Source organism: Arachis duranensis, chromosome 10, assembly GCF_000817695.3.
Source record: "Arachis duranensis cultivar V14167 chromosome 10, aradu.V14167.gnm2.J7QH, whole genome shotgun sequence".
NCBI classification, from domain to species: domain Eukaryota; kingdom Viridiplantae; phylum Streptophyta; class Magnoliopsida; order Fabales; family Fabaceae; genus Arachis; species Arachis duranensis.
Genome location: NC_029781.3, coordinates 5,715,153 through 5,735,858, shown reverse-complemented (window position 1 = coordinate 5,735,858; position 20,706 = coordinate 5,715,153). Strand labels below are relative to the sequence as shown.

The 20,706-nt window shown below is 34.1% G+C and overlaps 3 protein-coding genes and 1 long non-coding RNA gene across 6 annotated transcripts; 2 read left to right on the top strand and 2 right to left on the bottom strand.

Moving 5' to 3' along the window:
- Positions 1-73: 73 nt before the first annotated feature.
- LOC107468605 (copper-transporting ATPase PAA1, chloroplastic) lies at positions 74-1,117 on the bottom strand. The gene is made up of 3 exons (XM_016087912.3): positions 691-1,117; positions 461-614; positions 74-228 (listed from the first exon to the last, which is right to left on the bottom strand). Exons 1-3 carry the CDS (start codon positions 976-978, stop codon positions 221-223), a joined length of 450 nt encoding a protein of 149 aa, XP_015943398.1. The 5' UTR covers positions 979-1,117; the 3' UTR covers positions 74-220.
- A 237-nt stretch (positions 1,118-1,354) lies between these two features.
- LOC107468676 (pentatricopeptide repeat-containing protein At2g36240) lies at positions 1,355-5,136 on the top strand. Of its 3 annotated transcripts, none has more exons than XM_052255415.1 (3): positions 1,355-1,690; positions 2,644-4,376; positions 4,642-5,136. In XM_052255415.1, exon 2 carries the CDS (start codon positions 2,693-2,695, stop codon positions 4,190-4,192), a length of 1,500 nt encoding a protein of 499 aa, XP_052111375.1. In that variant the 5' UTR covers positions 1,355-1,690; positions 2,644-2,692; the 3' UTR covers positions 4,193-4,376; positions 4,642-5,136. The 3 variants fall into 3 exon arrangements, with proteins under 3 accessions (XP_052111375.1, XP_052111374.1, XP_052111376.1); XM_052255414.1 differs by having other exon boundaries at positions 2,644-4,498; XM_052255416.1 differs by having other exon boundaries at positions 2,644-4,502.
- On the top strand, positions 5,062-6,684 carry LOC107468414 (uncharacterized). Its single transcript, XM_052255525.1, has 4 exons — positions 5,062-5,134; positions 5,183-5,544; positions 6,044-6,089; positions 6,252-6,684. The coding sequence occupies exons 1-4, from the start codon at positions 5,062-5,064 to the stop codon at positions 6,272-6,274; spliced, it is 504 nt and encodes a 167-aa protein (XP_052111485.1). The 3' UTR covers positions 6,275-6,684.
- A 1,457-nt stretch (positions 6,685-8,141) lies between these two features.
- Positions 8,142-16,160, bottom strand: LOC127743029 (uncharacterized). The gene is made up of 3 exons (XR_008004353.1): positions 15,729-16,160; positions 15,068-15,133; positions 8,142-8,704 (listed from the first exon to the last, which is right to left on the bottom strand). It is a non-coding gene; the product is annotated as an uncharacterized LOC127743029 (long non-coding RNA).
- Positions 16,161-20,706: the final 4,546 nt, after the last annotated feature.

The window sequence follows — 20,706 nt, the reverse complement described above, 5'->3', positions numbered from 1 at the left end:
ATTCGGTGTGTCCAATTCCTACCTTGTTGTACTGTCATGAAAATATATTTTGCTTGATCATTGAACATATGGATAAAAGAAATTAACACATCACAATTTTTTAATTTTCCACGTCCACAAAAACAATAGCCATCCCAATTCAGGTTGCTCTGTTAAAGAAGACTAATACATGAACACAGCTAACTTCACATGAATCGAGTCCATACAATTCTTGATAGCATCACTCGCCTGCCAATTAATCCACCAAGGTTCATGAAAAATTGCAAACCAAACCAAACCAAATCAACGCTACGAAATTCATGTGCGTGCTGTAACTAACATGTAACTAGCGTTCATTATCTAAAAGAGTACGGTATTGGCAAAAAGTAAAGCAATTGATTGGTAACTTCTAAACGGTAATCCAAAGCTTAGTTTTATTCAGACAAAAACTAGAAGAGAACGATAATTAGCAAAGTCATACCTTGAAAGGTAGAATTGAAACCGCAGTTAGTTAAATGCTGAGCAAGTGCTTCTCCTAATTGCTTCTGCCAGTTGGGGGAACCTTTTTCTTCGGATACGGCAGACACTACTGCTTTAGCGGCGGTTAGATTCACAGTAGCAGATGACACTTGTGGCTGCCCGTTCATCATTTCATTTCATTATTAATATATAAAAGATAAAAAAAATGGAATAGAAAAAGGAAGAGCATACTCGGCTTTCTAGAAGCTTCCTGACGTTATTGGCGCAGCCGTCGCACATCATACCCTCAACGTTGAGAACAATAGCATCGGAGGGAATGTCACCACCACCAGCTGAGCTGGAAACGCAGCGTAGAGGAGGCAGCTGAGACGAGTGGTTGAAGCGGAAGACGAGTGATGGCTTCTGTTTCGCTGCTGATTGAATCGTCCACGTGGCGAATTGACGGTTGAGAGGTTTGAAGAGTGGCTTTAAACTCATCTGTATCTGCATCGGCATGTTGAGGCACAAAGCAGATTCCATAATTGCGATTACAGCACTTCTCACCAAAGTCACAGGTTAGAACTCTCAATAGATCCTCTAAAGAAAGGTGTTTACTTATTAGTGTACCCAATTCGGGTCGAACCACAATAATAGAAACATGTTGAACATTAATACAGTTGATTAATTAATTAAACATGTAGAACATTAATAAACTATGAACTTATTATTATTTTTTGCTTTTAAAAAATTTGAAGTAAAAAATATTAAAAATAATAATTTTTTTTATGAAATTTTAAAAAACATTAATTAAAAATAAAAATTAAATAATAAAGTTAAAAATGCGTTGAAAATATATACAAAAAATTCATTTATACTTATTACCAAGAATTCCAAAAATAATTGTGAGCTTAAACAGGGTTGGAATCATTGTGAGCTTACCCTAACACCCTCGGAACCTCTGTGGCTCTGTCTCCCTCAGTTCTCAGACTCAAAATTCTCTCCTCTCTCACTGCCTAGCCCACTAGAGTCTCTCTCAATCTCACTCGAGTCTCGTCTCAGTCACACTCGCCGGCGTCTCGTTGTTCATCTTGTCGACGTCTCGCGGCCTTCCTCGTCGTCTCACTCGAGTCTCGTCCCTGGGCTCATCGTCGCCGGCGGCAGAGGCAACTCGTGGGGTCGTGGCTTGCTTCATCGTGTCCCGTGAGGTCGTCGTCTTCTGGTTTCTGTTCGTCGTCATCGCCGTGGACCGTTGGTGAGTCCCCGTTCTCTCTCTTCCAGATTTTCCTTCTCCCTGTATTTTGAGCTGTTGCTGAATTGCTAAAATCAATCAATTCGCCTTGTTGATCTAAATGTTGCTGTAAATCATGACTGAATTAGGAATTGTTGAATTTGTTGTTGTAAGTTGAATTTGTTACTGAATTTGTTATTGTAGGTTGAATTTGTTGCTGAAAATATCACTGGACTAATTTTTTGGTTGCTGAAAATCATCTCTAAGTTGAATTTGTTGCTGATTATCACTGAACCTTGAATTTGTTGCCGTCTTGCTGAAATAATCACTTAGCTAAATTTTTTGCTACTGTAAATAATCTTTGGAGCTAAACTTTTTGTTGCTGAAAATTATCATAATTGAATTTGTTGCTGAAAATTATCAATGAGCTGAATTTGTAGCTGTAAGAATAGATTTGATTTTTAGTATTGATTGAGTTGATTCTTATACAGGCAGTATTGATTTGGTATAATTAGTTGAATTTAGTTTTTAATTAGTTGGTAAGAATGCTATGGAAGATATAGATGCAAATCAAAATGAAGGCAATGTTGGTCAAGCTCCAAATTTGTCCGATAAAGATATAGATGCCGATTTTGAGATCACTCCTTGGACTTGATTTAGTTATTGTGTTATGTTTTGCTCTCTTCATTTAAATTGAGAAAGTATTTTGTACTAGTAACTAGTTTATTTTCTATTTTTACATCATTAGTTATGTTTAAGAATTAATACTTAGTTTGTTATTAATGTGTTTGTGAAGACATGCTTTTTTAATTTTAAGCTTATTTTTTGTAATTTTATATTTATATTTAATTGTGACCGGATCAACCAGATTGATTACCGGTTTGGTTTTGATAACTATGAGTTGGAATATATTCATGTATCAATTATATTATTATATTATATGAACACGTATTCTTCTTCCCACCTTTTGGATGCAGCTTTCAGGCTCAGGGAAGAACCAGAGGAAGTAGTATGCACAGTTGAGGAATGGGGTTGAAGAAAATGCTCAGACCAATAGCAACATCACTACACCTACCGTCGCCGCACCCACTCTCTCCTCTTCCAAACCCTCCTCTCCCATCTCCGCCGCCAGATCCCTCCCTCCCCCCGCCACCACCAACACTCACAGTGACCCCAATCCCCAACTCCCAATACCACCGCCTCCTCAACTTTCTCAAGACCCATCTTTCCCCACCTTTCACCCCAGAATCCCTCCTCCATTTCCTCAAATCCAAGCTCCACCACCACCCTTCCTTTTCCCACTACGATTTCCACGTCTTCACCTGGGCCTCCTTCATCGACTCTTTCCGCCACACTCACTCCACTTTCCATTGGATGGCCCAAACCCTAGCTCTCTCCCACCGCTTCCACCACCTCCGCATCCTCCTTGATTTCATTGCCTCCAACCCTTGTCCCTGCTCCGACTCCATCTTCTCCTGCCCCCACACCGAATCCATCTTCCGCTTCGCCATCCATGCTTACTGCAAAGCCGGCAAATTGGACGAAGCTGTCTCCTCGTTCCGTTCCATGTGCAGGTTGATCGACGGTAGGCCTAATGTTGCAGTTTGTAATATCATAATTCATGGATTTGTGAAATGGGGAATGCTTGATAGGGCTCTGGAGTTTTATGATGAGATTGTTAGGGTTAGGATTAGGCCTGATTTGTTCACTTTTAACATCTTGATCAGTGGTTATTGTAGGAATTTGAAGTTTGGGTTGGCATTGGAGATGTTCAAGGAGATGAGAAAGATGGGGTGTGAGCCAAATGTGGTTACTTTCAACACTTTGATTAAGGGGATGTTTAGGGAGGGGAAGGTTGAGGAAGGGATTGGGATGGCTCATGAGATGATTTATTTGGGGTGCGAGTTCTCCAATGTCACTTGTGAGATTCTGGTTCGAGGACTTTGCGAGAAAGGAAAGGTTTTGCAGGCTTGTGAGATGTTAGTTGATTTCTCCAGAAAGGGCGTTTTACCTAAAGGGTATGATTATTTTGATTTGGTGGATGCTCTGTGTGGGAATGGAGATGTTGATAGAGCATTGAGGCTAATTTATGAGTTGTGGGAGAAAGGATGTGTGCCTAGCTTGATTGCTTGCATTGTGATGATTGATGGGTTGAGAAGATCGAGGAAGACTAAAGAAGCTTGGAGATTAGTGGAAAAGATGCTTAAAGAGGGTATGATACTGGATGTTATTACTTTTAATTTTGTGCTTCAGGATATTTGCAAAGTGGGAAGAACAGAGGAAGCAAATAAATTAAGATTGCTTGCTTCGAGCAAGGGTTTGGAACCAGACGACATGACATATAAAATTTTGGTTAATGGATACACAGGAGAAGGCCGGAAAATGGAGGGAGAGTCAGTGGTGAATGAGATGTTGGATAGGGGATTCATACCTGATCTTGCTTCATATAATGAATTGATGAATGCACTATCCACATGTCAACGACACTCCACCCCCGGTCAGCCTAACAAACTTGACCACACATAATACAAGTGTTCAAGGTTTAACTTGGTGTTCAATTATAATTGAAGCCTAGGATAAATGATATATGAATGATTGAGATCTTAATATGAAGAAAAAAACTTAAGGTGATTAATGAGAGTTGTCATCCATCATGTGAAGTCAGCTGGAGCACGAATTAAGTTAATCCGCAAAGTCTTCTCTGAAGATGGTCCGTACTCAACTTGCATCCTCTTAGCCTATTTGATTATATTACAAGATTATAGATTCAAATGGAATTGTCCCTGTTACACAAGACCTAAATCCTTTGAATTACAAGACATTATTTTAACTGTAGGTATTTACTACTAATTTGAATTTGCTGTTGTGTATTTACGATACCTTGAATAGTGGTATTTTCAGATACGTTTTAGTTGTTGGCTTCTTTCCTTGAGCCTTTGTAATTTTTGTTTTACACATTATATTGATTCTTTCAGGAGGATGTCCTATTGGATCTAATAGCAAAATAGAAGTGGTGATGTGGGTGCCAATGTGCCATCACATAACCCCGGCTAAGGACCTGGGGAGATATTTTTGGAGGTATGCGCTGTGATTCTCATATTTGAAAGGGAATGCTGAAGTTGAAAAGACAATCCAAGCTAGGCAGCAGACACTAGTGGTTGCTGAGTACTTTGGATAATTGCAATACCATTACTTAAGTATTGCCGTGTTTCTCTATCTTTCCCAAATTGTGTAAATTAACATTGCTACAGATAGGATTAGGAGGAGTAAAAACCACAGGACAATACCAACACCTTGAGAGGAAACAAAAATACCAGATCAATAGCATCTTCATCATCATGCTACAAGTTGAAAGTGTAGCAAGACGACATACAGTATGTGTTTCTAATAAGATCATGGTTCTGAAAACCGAATCGGATCGGCCGGTTCAACCGGAAAAACCGGGAACCGGTCACCTAACCGGTCCGGGTAAGGTCAGAAACCGTCTGGCAAAAAACCGGTGAGTGAAACTTAAAGTGCTAAACGGCGTCGTTTTGAAGGTTAAAAAAAAAAAAAAAGCTAAACGCAACGAAGTGCGAACCCTAATCCTAATCTCAGTCTCACACTTTCACAAGACTCCAAGAGAAAGCACAGCAATCAGCATAGCCACCACGGGCAGAAGAGAAAGCACCCACGGGCCACGATCGAGCAGCCCCTCTTCGCCGTCGCATAGCCACCACCATCGCCACCGCATCCCACATCCCACAGCCCCTCTTCGCCGTCCCACAGCCCCTCTTCGTCATCGCCTAGCTCCCCTCGTCGTTGGTGGTCGCCAAGCTCGCCTCCTCCATCGTCGTCGCCGAGCTTGCCTCCTCCTTCATTGCCGTTACTCGCCGCCGGTAATCCTCTGTTCTTATTCGTTTTCATGATTTGTGAACCAAGTATACAACTCTCGATGCATGGCACTTGTTTTAGATTTCTGGGTTCTCAAACTTGCTTTACCTTCATTTGGTATTTGGCCTTGTTGCCCAGCTTGCCTCTTAAAAGCTACAAGAGATAAGTAGGGGCTTTCCTTACAGTCCTCTATTCACATCACATTGCTTTTGTCATTGCAATTTGCAAAGGATGCTATAGTTCTTTATCCACAGCACTGTCTCAATTTATTGACTTCTCAATTTATCGTGCATAAACTGAGATTTGAAAAACATGTGTTGGATTTTGCCTTTTGACCCACTTTTGTGTTTACTTATTCCACTCACTATATGAAATATGTAATTTTTTTTTTTGTGGCTATTCCTGATGACTGAAGAAATCCACCATTAATGAGCTGCCGATTACTTCCATCATTTTTCCTGTATATTGTTTTTGAAATATATTGCAATTTGTTTAATTTTGCAGATCTATTATATGCTTCTGAATGGCGTGGCTGGAGCTTGGAAAGAAGGTAAGTTATCTTTTAATTTTATAGTATATTATTTTCATTAAAAAAAGAAAAGGTTACACAGCTTGCAGGAGATCAGGCTGTTCCCATAAATAATGTTATGCCATATAATTTAATGACATAATTTTATTTACTGACAATGTACTGTTTAATACATGAGTGCAAAGAATTTATATGAATATTTCTAGAGCTTTGAATACATCTTCATTTAGGCGTGTGGCAGGGTCAAGCAGTGGACCTATTTAACTTTTATGTGCATAACATCCTTGACCAGCAGCCATTCATAGCCCCGAAAGCAATGACATTGTTTTGGAAATTTTTTTCGTTTAGGTTGGTTTATGTTTCTAACACTCTTTGGTACGTTTCCACATGTAATTCATGGTTAAACCTAATGCTTAGTTGCAAAACCTCATTATTTGTGCTAAATTGTGGTACGAGGGACGAGGTGGAATGTTGAATGCGTTCCATGATTAACAATCTATTATAACGAGTCACCTTCATTGTACTTCTGATTTGGATAATATAATCAAATCTCAGTTGAACAACAACGTGAGTGTTCTTAGTTGGAACACTTAATGATAATTATGATTTTTGATGAGTTGCACCTTTGATTAGTTGAAAACATGCTAGTAATTGTTTCTTTTGAATGTAGAAAATTATGGGTTTGTCATTATGTGCGTTTTTTTTTTGTTTAGTTATAAACTGATGTTTGAAGTTGTTTGTGAACTTCTAATATTAAGTAATGAATAATTTATTATGTGAAATTTTAAATTTTATTAAGTTAGAAATTATTGAATTTATATATTTAAAATTATTTTTAGGTTTTTTAATAATTTTATTTAATATTTAATTAAACCGGTTAAATTCCGGTTAAATTTTAGTCGAACCAGTAAATCATTGAACCAGTGACTTCACCGGTTTTTTGACTGGTCCGGTTCTCGCAACCTTGAATAAGATTGAAGTGCAGTGGGCAATTAAGTACCTTCAAATTATACAAAATCTGAAGAAATCATTAAGCAAAAAAGGAGTGCTATACATACAAGTCATTTTTGTTTACAAGTCTTACAAGTTGGGCCTGAAATGCACGTTATTGAACCATCTTCGCGTAAAAAGAAGAAGAGACATAGAGAAAGAAGAAGAAGAAGAAGAGGAAGAAGAAGCACGAAGAAAGAAGAAGAAAAAAAAAGGCAAAAAAAAAACGTGAAAACAACGTGAATATAAATGAATTGTATTTGTATAGAAAAGCGTTCTCTCTTTGCCTTCGATCTCCTTCTGTTTTTTTCGATTTTCATGGTTTCTGAAATCAAGCTTTGAAATTGTTTTGAAGATGATGGAATTTTAGAAATACACCCGAACGATTATAAAAATATACCCAAACGATTACAGAAATACATCCAAAGGATTACAGAAATACACCCAAACAGTTACAGAAATAAACTAAAGGATTTAAGAAATACACCCAACATAGGGGGAGACAGTATATTTTTTCTTGAAATCTTTTAATGTTTTGCTAGTTAAGGATGAGGCACATGACAATGACAATCTAGAAAAAAATCTAGAAAAACAGTAAAATAGTATCTTGAATCATGTTTCTTTGTTTTTTCTGGTGATTTTGATGAAGAAGAAAGATAAAACGAAATGAGGAGAAGAAATTTCAATAAAAAAAGAGAGGGGAAGAGGTGGTGTTGATGACGATGATAACGAGAGAGAAAAATTACGAAAAAGAAGAAAAAGAGACACGGAGGAAGAAGAAGAGACAAAAAACCGTAAAACGACATGAATATAAATAACTTGTATGACTTGTATTGAAAATCACTTATACGTGAAAAATTACTCTTAAGCAAAAAGAGGAAGTTGGGCTCCAATTATTATTTTATAAAATCCCAGAGAAACTTGCTAACGTTTTACAGTGTATAAACTACTGTAAAGGTAGCTTTAACTATAAGTAGTTTATATATTAGCAGTACCAAATATAATTAATAAAATAAGATTTTGTGAATATGATTTGACAACTTATGATTTTTTGAGAATATAGTGTTTCCAAAAGACAAGGGAAGCACGATGGAGAACAAATAAGTCCAAAAATAGCTCTTAAAGCTATACAATAACACCTGACCTATCTCAAAACTTAGACCATCAAATAGAGACCTCTTAATCTTGGTCAATTGGACCGATGACCACACTAATATGGTGACTCAAAAATCTCAAAAGGAAAATAGAGACCTCGTAAACGAATCGAAACTAATCTCTTAGTCAATTGGACCGATGGCCACACTAATAAGTAATAACCAGTGAGGTTCTAATTAGTAATAACCAGTGAGGTTCGTGAAAACCGCAAACAATTACAATCTGTAGACTTTGACTCCATTGTTCACCCTTCAACCTCCTGTTTAGACTGGGGTTTGTCAAACTAGAGTTTAAATGAAAGTATAAAGTGAAATTCATTAACATCATTAGTGAGGAAAGAGGCGAAGGCGAGTTCTCCAGGAGCATCATCCAGAAAGTGGAATCCGAGGTTACTCCAAGCTTCGTTCCCTGTAAGTATATGTCCGAACTTGATCTCCCATGATCTCTTTTGCATTTGATTTATCCCTATGAGAATAGGAATTTTATTCAATCTGCACCCCAAGTGGGAGTTCAACAAAACCATACAATCATTACATAAGCACTTTTAATGAGATTCTTATGTTGTGTTTAGTTTCAATGATCAAGCCACGAGTCAAAATCCTGTTTTAAATTAATTAGTATTTTATGCGTGTGAAGAAGCCCTTGATCTCACTCATGGAAGGTAATCATTCAATAAATGATCACAAAATCAGAAATCACTCACAATTAGTCAGAACGACCTCAAGGTTGTAAAAATATAATTATGAAGCCATCGGCATCTCCCAGCAGTATCAATAGAATTTTTTTTCATTTAAATTAAGACAAGAAGTTAAAGTAACTATATTTTAGCATAGAATAACTAATGAAACATTTTAAGGTGTACATATTTCATATGTTTCCGAGGTCAGGAAGCTTAACCATCTGTGGTGGAAAACTGCCAAGAAGATTTTACCATTTGAAATCACTAAAAAGATTTAATAGAAAATCTAATCGATCAATAGTTATGTAGAGAATATGTAATCAATAATTCTGTTGAAAAGAGGTAGAATATATTTGTTTAGTTAATTTGTTTGTTTGTATTTTTTAACATTAGCTATAAAAAGTATTAATTATATATGCGGCACACTGCCATGAAGCCTAGGCTCAATAGAGCAGGATGCATAGTTGCATACTATATCTATTATCTTCATATTGCATTACATTAACATTTTCCTCATTACAAAAACAGATGGGCTCTCACCCACCCGACTATCTGTTAAAGAATATGGGAAGATGAAGAAGAAGCAGATGAAACCCATTAACATTTTTGGACATGGTTCCTTGGTACACTGAGCATGAATTTAAAAAGCATTATATCACATTAACAGGACAAAGGAACTTACAAAACCAGAAGAGGTAACTGAGAAACAACCCTTTCAGCTTCCTGACTTCATTGCTGGCACTTGAATTGAGAAAATCACAGGTTGTATGATCTTCTGCCTTCATATGTTAATATGTTATGACTTCGTTCAAGTGAATTTTCTGGAGGAAAAATTCTTCCTATTGATTTTTAATATTGCTATGATGGAATAGCCTTGCATCCTACCTTTTCACCGAACACTTATCTTTTGATTTTTCTATTTCTTTGAACTCAAGATTACGCAAACATGAAACTATCTTCTATGAATGGACCAAAGTGTTTTTAATTAATTTCTATATTTTGTAGTTGCAGTTTGTATCAAGCTGTCTAAATATTGTTTCACAAAGGCTTATATTGAGAAAGGCCTTCGGCAAAAAGTTGAAACGAATGAAACAAAAGCAAAGGGAGCGCATGCAACCGAAAATGGACATAGACCACTATCAGGTTCCATCTGAATACGGGGCACTCAGTTCTCTAAAAGTTATTTTTCTATAAAATAAATAGAAAACTAAGCTATGAAAATTTAGTACTAATATGCTGTGTTAGCAAAGACACCTTTATGAGAGGTGTTTTCAGTATTGGAGAGTTAATTCGCCTATCCAGTGCCTTCTACATGGAAAATACGATCTCGTCCAGCGTCTTTAGCGATAAAGGCGTCACCCGATTCAGTGCATCCTAGTCAACAATGCCAAAAAAATGATACAGTTGCTACCAGGATAAAAAGATAACAGCTGAGCAGTATATTTCAAAAGGGTGACAATTTGATAAATAATTTATAAAACTTAAAAATATTATAGTTGATGACAGACATGAAAAATGTTTTGATTGACAAATTTTTATTTAGTTTTCATAAAAGGGCCTAACTCAAGGAAAGGAAACAAAAACAATCACCAAGTTCAGCTACTAACTAGTTCATTGTCACCATAGGAGGAAGTGAAATGTAAAACTCATTAACATCATCAGTCAAGAAAGGGGCGAGCTCTACAGAAGCAGCATCCAGAAAGTGGAATCCCCGAGGTAACTCCACGCTTCGTTTCCCTCTAACTATGTACAAACTTGATCTCTCATGGTCTCTTTCGCATTTGATCGAGAATAGGGTTTTAATTCAATTTGCACCCCAAATGGAAGTTCAACAAAACCATACTCTAAATACATGCATTCACAATACTTCATTTGGCGATGCTGACCATCAGTATCAATAGAAAAAGAAACAACATTTGGATTGAAACTTAGGCTTGAAAAATAACATACAAAGTTAGTTCTATGATACACATAAGCACTTTTAATGAGATTCTTATGCAGTGTTTAGTTCCAATATGATCAAGCCATGAGTCAATATCTTGTTTTGAAATAATTAGTATTTTATGCGTGTGAAGAAGTCCTTGATCTCACTCATCAAAGGTAAAAAAAAGTGAGTAAAAGCACCACCAAAAAATAACTCTTATGTTGTAATTTTCATCCAATAAATGATCACAAAATCAGAAAGAATTCAGAATTACTTAGAAATAATTCAATAAATTACCAAACAATCATATTCAGGTTTCTGTCCCACACCACCACATAGGGAGTCATAACCTTGGAATCCTAAACAAGAACGAGAACAAAAAAGTTTTGGTACAATGTAATCTTTTCAATTAACTTTAAAACAAATAATCTCACCTTATTGCTAAGAAGACTTTCATGCTTTTTCATTCATATGTCTATGAAAAGAGACAATTATTGGATTATAACGGTCAAAATTTGGAAGGCAACCATTGCCTTTCCATCTTAGAAATTAATGTCATTGCTTCATCAATAAACCCCTCATTGGTAAGCCCACATATCATAATATTATAGATATCAATATTACAACAATTTTTGGTCAAACGACCCTCCAAAAGCTCTCTTGCATCCATTCCCCTTCTACGCAAAGCATCTATTAATATACTTAATGTATATTCATTTGGCTTGATGTTGCATTTCATTCTCAACAATTTAACGGCTGCTTCTAATTGATTAACAGTATCAGTAAATCAAGGAGGAACAAATGAATACATTGGGAGAAAGTTATTCTTGAAATCAAATCTTCGGCATTCTACGAGTCCAATTTTGCATAATTCATCAACAACGGTGTTGTAGATTATTAAGTTGGGCTTAGTTAGTTTCTGCTCTAGTATTTGCAGCATTTCAATGACTTCTTCTATCGGATCTTCTTCACAAATCCCCTTGATTAACACCCCATAAGTGACTTCGTTAAGCTGAAATCTCATGGCATCTACCTTAACATGAAGGTCCAATGAATATACATTAACGGGATTTCAGCTTATGGAAGCATTGGACCTTCATGTTAAGGTAGATGCAATGGGATTTCAGCTTAATCAAGGGGATTTGTGAGGAAGATCGGATATAAGAAGCCAACTACTACTAAATAGAAGAAGCCATTGAGGTGCTGCAAATACTAGAGCAGAAACCAACTAAGCCCAACTTAATAATCTACAACAATGCATTATGCAAAATTGGACTTGTAGAGAAGGCCGAAGATTTTATTTCAAGAATGAAAATTTCTCCCAATTTGTTTATTTATTCCTCCTTCATTTACGGATACTGTGGTGTTAATCAATTAAAAGCAGCTGTTAAATTGTCGAGAAAAATGATAAAAAACAGCATCAAGCCAAATGAATATACATTAAGTATATTAATCATGCTTTAGAGAAAGAGTTGAAAAAGCTCAAAAAGTACTTAATATGATGTTGAAACAAGACTATATACCTAATGTTGTGATTTATAGTGTATTAATTGAAGGCTACTTTTTAATTAAGAAAGTGACTGAATGGTGTGTAAAAGAGATTACTCCATATCCGCCCATGTGCAGTACTCTTTTGAATGGTGTGTAGAAGAGGAAGGGATGCAAGAGAGTTTTTTGTAGGGTCTTTTGGCTAAAAATTGCTGTAATATTGATATCTATAATATTAAGATATGTGAACTTACCAAAGAGGGGTTTATTGATCAAGTAATGGCCTTAGTTTCTAAGATAAAAGACAATACTTCTAAATTTTGACAATTATAATCCAATAATTATGGCTCTTTTTCATAGAAATATGAATGAAGAAGCATTGAAGCGTCTCCGTGAAATTCAGGGTGAAGGTCTTCTTAGTAACAAGGTACGATGATTTGTTTCAAAGTTAATTGAAAAGAATACATTATATATCCACCCGACCAAGACTTCTTTTTCGTTCTTAGGTGGATTTCCAAGATTATGACTCCCCATGGGGTGGAAGTGGACCGTGGGACAGATTCTTGGATGGGAAACATGAATATGATCGTTGGGTAATTTATTGAATTCATTATGAGTAATTGTGAATTCTTTCTGATTTTGTGATCTGCATGAAAATTACAAAATACAGTTATTTTTTGCATAAAATACTAATTATTTTAAAACAAGATATTGACTCATGGCTTGATCATTGGAACTTAGCATAAGAATCTCATTAAAAGTGCTTATGTGTATTATAGAGCTAACTTTGTATGTTGTTTTTTAAACCAGAGATTCAATCCAAATGTTAGTTCTTTTTCTATTGATACGGATGGGCAGCATTGCCAAAGGAAGTATTGTGAATGCTATGTATTGATTGTATGGTTTTGTTGAACTCCCATCTGGGGTGCAAATTGAATCAAAACCCTATTCTCAGAGGGATAGATCAAGGGATTAGATCAAATACGAGAGATAAGTTTGTACATACTTGGAGGGAATCGAAGCTTGGAGTTACCTAGGGAGTTTTATATTTCACTTCCTCCTACAGTGACAATGAACTAGTTTGTGATTGTTTTCGTTTCCTTTTCTTGGGTTAGGCCCCTTTATGATACCTAAACAAAAATTTGTCAATTAAAACATTTTTCATATTTGTCATCAACTATAATATTTTTAAGTTTTGCAAATTATTTATCAAATTGTCATCCTTTTGAAATACACTGCTCAGCTACTATTGCCATGGTGGCAATCGTATCCCTTTTTTTGGCATTGTTGACTAGGATGCACTGAATCGGGTGGCGCCTTTACTGCTAAAGACGCTAAATGAGATCGTACTTTCCATGTAGAAGGCACTATCCGGATATGCTAATTAACTCTCTAATACTGAAAACGCCTCTCATAAAGGTGTCTTTGCTAATGTAGCATATTAGTACTAAATTTTCATAGCTTAATTTTCTATTTATTTTATACAAAAGTAACTTTCAGAAAAAAAAAACGAGTGTAGTATTCAGATGGAACCTGATAGTCTATGTCCATTTTCGGTTGCATGCGCTCCTCTTGGTTTTGTTTCAACTTTTTGCCGAAGACCTTTCTCGATATAAGCCTTTGTGAAACAAATATTTAGACAGCTTAATACAAACTGCAACTACAAAATGTAAAAATTAATTAAAAAACTTAGGTCCATAGAAGGTAGTTCCATGTTACATAATCTTGAGTTCAAAGAAATAGAAAAAATCAAAAGATAAGTGTTCGGTGAAAAGGTAGGATGCAAGGCTATTCCATCGTAGCAATATTAAAAATCAATAGGGAGAATTATTCCTCTAAAAAATTCATCTGAACGAAATCATAACATACTAACATATGAAGGCAGAAGATCATACAACTTGTGATTTTCTCAATTCTGGTGCCAGCAATTAAGTAGGAAGACTGACGGGAAGCAGAGAAGAGGTGACAGCCAGAAATGATGAGGAGCAGAGCGAGGAGAGGAGAAGCACCGACGACCCACGGTGAGGAGTGGATAGCGGTGATGGTGGCTGGCTGGGTGGCGGCTGCTCTTGGTTGGAGTTGGAGGAAGATTGGAAGAGGAAATTAGGATTGAGGTGTGGTGAGGTGACGGACTGAACAAAAGGGGCTGGGGCTATGTGGGTTCAGACCAAGGTTGCGAGAACCGGACCGGTTAATGAACCAATAAGACTACTGGTTCACTGGTTCAATGATTCAACCGGAGTTCAACTGAAATTCAACCGATTTAATTAAATATTAAATAAAATTATTAAAAATTCTATATATAATTTCAAATATTTAAATTTAATAATTTTTATCCTATTAAAATTTAAAATTTTATAATTTCACATAATAACTATTATTGAATGAAACAAATTTTGTTATTTCACGCACTATTAACTATTAAGATATGAAAGCCCAAGTGCAGTTGCTTTTCACAAATGAGACAGTCCTATTTGAATATATTGTAAATTTGTTTTACAGAAATAAGATTCAGAATCTAAGGGTTTCAATCAAATAGGATTAACGCAAAGTGATACATTTCCAACAAGTAGTGAAAGAATTTGAGGAAACAAAAAGATACTGCTATTAATTCTAAACTCTGAGGTAAGAGATAAAACCATTTTTCCATTCTCAAGTGCATCTTTCACCAAAGGGTCTTCATTTGAAGTCACACGCAACACACATCAAAAAGTAAATACTCCTCGTAATACAAAAAACCAGAAAGGCAGGCATAATGCTTACATGAAAGTGAGATTGGAGTTTCCTCCTCAATAATTGCTGAGAAGCCATCTTAGTCGTCTATCCTCACTGAAAATTATTGGTAACCATGTTAAGATATTAAGCAAATTAATAAATCCGAAACATATAAGAGATCAATTTTATTAGTAAGCATATGGAAGAAAAAACACACACAGAGGAAACATCACTAAATACCTGAAAATGCAGTGAAGAAAGATGAAAACCATGAGTCAAAGTAATTTTCACATTTATCTAGATTCTCATGAGCTACCAAATCTCATGTAAATTTTAAAAGAATACACACTTTATTGTTTGCTCCAAATTTTGAACAACATTTCCTTCCCAACAAAAAAAATAAGTAAAAAAGAACAACGGATTATATGAACAATGTCCACTTCTAAACAACAATGTGCACATATGAAATAGCTTGAAAACAATGAGAGTAAAAGCAGCATAGAGAATCATGAACAAAATTAACTCAAGCAAACAAAATACAGCTAACAAAAATCATGAACAAAATCAACTCACCAAACAAAATCCTGCTAATCAGCTAACAAAATTAACTCGCTAATCAAAATCCAGCTACTCAGCAACTCAGTTTCAAACAACAGCAAAACACTAAAACCAGCAAAAATGATTCCAAGTCCCTGTGCTTACTGCTTACCGGCAGCAAGGATGAAGGGGAGTGACGGCGACGACAGAGGAGACGGCGGCACCGGCGAACACAGAGAGAGCCTCGAACAGAGGAGATGGCGATGGCCACAGCTTCCGCACGACGGCGAGGGAGCTTCCTACAACGACGACACAGCTTCCTAGGACGGCGACGGAGCTTCCAACAACAGCGATACAGCTCCTGCGACCGCGACGGAGCTTCCACACGCGATGCCTATACACGCAACGGGGGTGCGGGGGTGTGGGGGGTGCGGTGGCTGAGGTGGCTACGGGGCTGCGGTGGCTGCGGGCGGTGGGACTGGGTGGCTAGGATTCTTTATTTTTGCGTATGTGTGGGTTTTGTTGATAGTTGCGTCCACTTGTGTGCCTAACAGAGTAGTTTTAAGTTTGTTCTTTCAATTTCAAAATTTCAGAGAGATGGTTGGGAGTGTGACCGGGCTGCGTTGGGGACTGGGGTCATGGGTAGATTTAGGGTTTTTTTTTGTAATAAAATATAGGATAAAGTATACTTTTTATCCTTAAAGTTTGACAAAAGTTTTAAAAATACCCTTAAGTTTTATTTTGTTTCAATTTTGTCCCAAAAGTTTTCGATTTGCATCAAATATACTCCTGACGGCTGATTTTTTCAAAAAAATTAAGACCAATTCAACAACAATTTCATAAGAATAACCCTCAACACAAGCAAATCAAGCATAATTTTCATGCATTATTGTTAGATTGGTCTTAAATCTTTTGAAAATTTAGCCGTCCAGGGTATATTTGATGCAAATCGATAACTTTTGAGACAAAATTGAAACAAAATAAAACTTAGGATTATTTTTGAAACTTTTGCCAAACTTTAGGGACAAAAAATATACTTTACCCTAAAATGTAAAACGGCGCCGTTTTAAAGAGAAATACCGAACCAAAAACCTTCTAAAAAAACCGGTCGGTTTTAATGATTTATCGGTTCGTCCAGTTTTTTTATTATTTTTTGTCAAGCAATTTAGAAGATCAATTGGACTAGTTTGGTGACCGGTTTTCGATTAACTCGGTTGAACTGGCCGATCTAATTCGATTTTCAGAACTATGGTTCAGACATTCATTTATGAGTTTTCATTTTTCTTTTTTTTCTGCGCGTCAAAACGACGCCGTTTCAGACCAACAATAAAAAATCGGTGCCATTAAAAATCCGGTCGGTTTGTCCGATTCACCGGTTAACCACCAATTCAACCGATTTTTTAGGACGGTTCTAAGGGTTAATTGGACCGACCACGTGATCGGTTCTCGATTAATCCGGTTGAATTAGTCGATTCGGTCCAATTTTCATAATCTTAGATTTTATAGAATTGATTTTGGGTAGAAGTAAGTTTGTATCAACATAATTTATTGGTAATTCTATACTAAAATTGATTTTGATAAAATAAATATTATTTGAATAATATTATTTGAAATCACTTTTAGATACATAATTATTAAAAAGAACATATTACTTTTTGACCATATTCTTTTTAATATGTTTTTATATAATACTTTTTTCTAATACTTTTGGTACTTTTTTTTAGTACACTATAATTTTTCAAACTAAACAAAAATTAACAAAAATAATAAATAATAAATAATAAAAAAAGAACTCATATAAAGATAAATAATAAATATTTCATAAATAAAATAATAACATGTATAAAAAGTAATATTGGTAAAAAAAAAGAATTAAAAATTTAAAGTTAATGGTTTAATGTTTAGTGAAAGCAAAAACTATAATCTTTGTTTTCTAATAAAAAATTAAAACGTTCAAACAACTTATAACGTCTTTTTCACCTCTTCAACCATAGTTGTTAGAATCAAACCGGTGATCGAACCGGTTAAATTATTGAATCACTAAATTATTAGTTTAATCGGTAGATCATTGGTTGAACCGGTTGATCCGGTCTTATATAACCCTGAGGCCTCTCACTGTACACGTGTAGGGCCATGATGTGCTACCCAAGTAACCGTAACTGTAACTAATTTATGTAACCAGCATGACGTTAACCTCTCTTCTCTTTCTCTCTCGTGACTTTCCTATTTGTACATGAGATTTAGCTAAGAAGAGAAGTTTATTACACATATAAGCCAAACAAGAATTTGATGCAAGAATCAGCTAAAGTATATTTTAATGTAATTCGAAATAACTTTATTCGAATTACATTCCTTAATAATTCGAATCAATACAGCTCGAATTATTCCCAACCATTGTGTACAAGTAATTCGAATCAACTTGGAACGAATTATAAAAGCATAATTCGAATTGTATCAATTCGAATTAGTAGGAACACGTGAGTAGGAGGAAGTTCGAATCAAATTGATTCGAATTACTCACATTTCGAATCAAATGGTAATTCGAATTACACATTGTACAATAAGATATTAGAAAAAATACTATACAATATAAAAAAATATACTAAAAGAAGTATAAAACAAAATTATAGTAAATTAATTTTAGTATAAAATTATTAAATATAAATTAATTTTAACTCCTATTAGTACATTGAATTAAAAATAACACATAAAAATGTATTTGTATTTATTAAATTTTAATAACATATAAAAATTAATGACTTTTTAAATATTTTTTTATAATAAGAATACATTTTTATATACTTTAAATACTTTGTATAAAAATGTACTTATATTTATCATACAAAAATAAAGTGGTGTGCCAATATAATAATATTATAACATTTTAAATCATTTTTTTTCTAGGATTTTAGATTAAAAGCAGCACATGAAAAAGCATTATTGGTATTTTAAAGCTAACTTAATTAAAAAAGATAGAACTGTATTTTTTAGAATTTTATGTACATAATTAGGCTAATTTTTTTTAATATTGATCAAAGATGTGTGTTACACTATGTTATTTGGTTTCAGGTAAGTTTTACTCTACTATATTTTTTTTTATTTTTCGAAAGACACAAATCTAAAAAATTTTATAAATTAATTTAAAAGAAAATATCATTGACGTTTTATAAAATTTTATAAAATTTTATAATTCAAAAGACACAAATCTACAAAATTTTATAAAACGTCAATGATATTTTTTTTAAATTAATTTATAAAATTTTTTAGATTTGTGTCTTTCAAAAAGTAAAAAAAAAATATAGTAGAGTAAAACTTACCTGAAACCAAATAACATAGTGTAACATAAAAAAATTCCTAAAAAATACAGTTCTATTTTTTTTAATTAAGTTAGCTTTAAAATACCAATAATACTTTTTCATGTGCTGCTTTTAATCTAAAATCCTAGAAAAAAATTGATTTAAAATGTTATAATGTTATTATATTGGCACAACACTTTATTTTTGTATGATAAATATAAGTACATTTTTATACAAAGTATTTAAAGTATATAAAAATGTATTCTTATTATAAAAAAATATTTAAAAAGTCATTAATTTTTATATGTTATTAAAATTTAATAAATACAAATACATTTTTATATGTTATTTTTAATTCAATGTACTAATAGGAGTTAAAATTAATTTATATTTAATAATTTTATACTAAAATTAATTTACTATAATTTTGTTTTATACTTCTTTTAGTATATTTTTTTATATTATATAGTATTTTTTCTAGTATCTTATTGTACAATGTGTAATTCGAATTACCATTTGATTCGAAATGTGAGTAATTCGAATCAATTTGATTCGAACTTCCTCCTACTCACGTGTTCCTACTAATTCGAATTGATACAATTCGAATTATGCTTTTATAATTCGTTCCAAGTTGATTCGAATTACTTGTACACAATGGTTGGGAATAATTCGAGCTGTATTGATTCGAATTATTAAGGAATGTAATTCGAATAAAGTTATTTCGAATTACATTAAAATATACTTTAGCTGATTCTTGCATCAAATTCTTGTTTGGCTTATATGTGTAATAAACTTCTCTTCTTAGCTAAATCTCATGTACAAATAGGAAAGTCACGAGAGAGAAAGAGAAGAGAGGTTAACGTCATGCTGGTTACATAAATTAGTTACAGTTACGGTTACTTGGGTAGCACATCATGGCCCTACACGTGTACAGTGAGAGGCCTCAGGGTCAGGGATCAGAGGCACGCTCGTGACCCTCACAGACTCACAGTCACCGAATCATTCATCTGTACGGTCCGAGGCACCTCTCTTTCTCTCTCATCTTTGAATGGTAAATTTATTCATTTTACTTCTATTTATAAAATGTGGAATTACGCAACGGTTCAAAACCACTTGGAACTAGCGAAAAGGATGAGGAATCCTATGTCTGATTCTCCTCCAAAGTGATACTAATTCTGCGATACCATACCACCCATTCATGTTGTATAAAATGATTCCATGATTAAAATCTTTCAATAATTTTCTATTTGAATAAGTATAAGGAGTCAATGAAATATTTGTATAATTTATATAATAGAAATTTATAAAGTATTAGAGATATAACTATTAGTATTATCTTTTTCCATCGATCCTTGGTGAACTACAAAATCAATTTAAGTTTTTTGAATGAGTAGTTTTATGTTTATTTTGTCTATTATACACATTGTAAAAATATTCTATTGGCTCTCTAGCAGGATTCTTTTTATTTTTATAATAAAAAATAAAAGATTTAGATTCTCTAAAATTTGAATTTTACTTTAGAGAATAAAATGTGATTTTCTACTATTGATTAGTTTTTCTTTTATATTTATTCTTAATCCCATCTATGAAATAAATGGTGAGAAATCACATTTTACTCTAAAATGAAATTTAAACTTTAAAAGATCCAAATCCAAAAATAAAAACTAAAAACAATAAAATAATTTTTATTCTTCAGCTAATTTTATTCCTTAAATAAATATATTATAATTTTGTTATCAAATAATTTACTGTCACCCATAACCAATATGTACGTACTATCTCTCTTCTTCTTTTTATTTTGTCTTTTTTTTAAATACTAATATAAAATAAAAGGTAAAAATTTAATGTAATTAT

What these genes read in the sequence shown, in the direction of transcription:
- LOC107468676 (XM_052255415.1), top strand. Translation starts at nt 2,693, where the DNA reads ATGGGGTTGAAGAAAATGCTCAGACCAATAGCAACATCACTACACCTA.
- LOC107468605 (XM_016087912.3), bottom strand. Translation starts at nt 978, where the DNA reads ATGGAATCTGCTTTGTGCCTCAACATGCCGATGCAGATACAGATGAGT. An exon ending in GGAAGCTTCTAGAAAGCCGA is followed by an intron (nt 615 to 690) that starts GTATGCTCTTCC and finishes ATGAACGGGCAG; the next exon opens with CCACAAGTGTCATCTGCTAC.
- LOC107468414 (XM_052255525.1), top strand. Translation starts at nt 5,062, where the DNA reads ATGGTTCTGAAAACCGAATCGGATCGGCCGGTTCAACCGGAAAAACCG. An exon ending in CGGTCACCTAACCGGTCCGG is followed by an intron (nt 5,135 to 5,182) that starts GTAAGGTCAGAA and finishes TGAAACTTAAAG; the next exon opens with TGCTAAACGGCGTCGTTTTG. An exon ending in ATTGCCGTTACTCGCCGCCG is followed by an intron (nt 5,545 to 6,043) that starts GTAATCCTCTGT and finishes TTAATTTTGCAG; the next exon opens with ATCTATTATATGCTTCTGAA.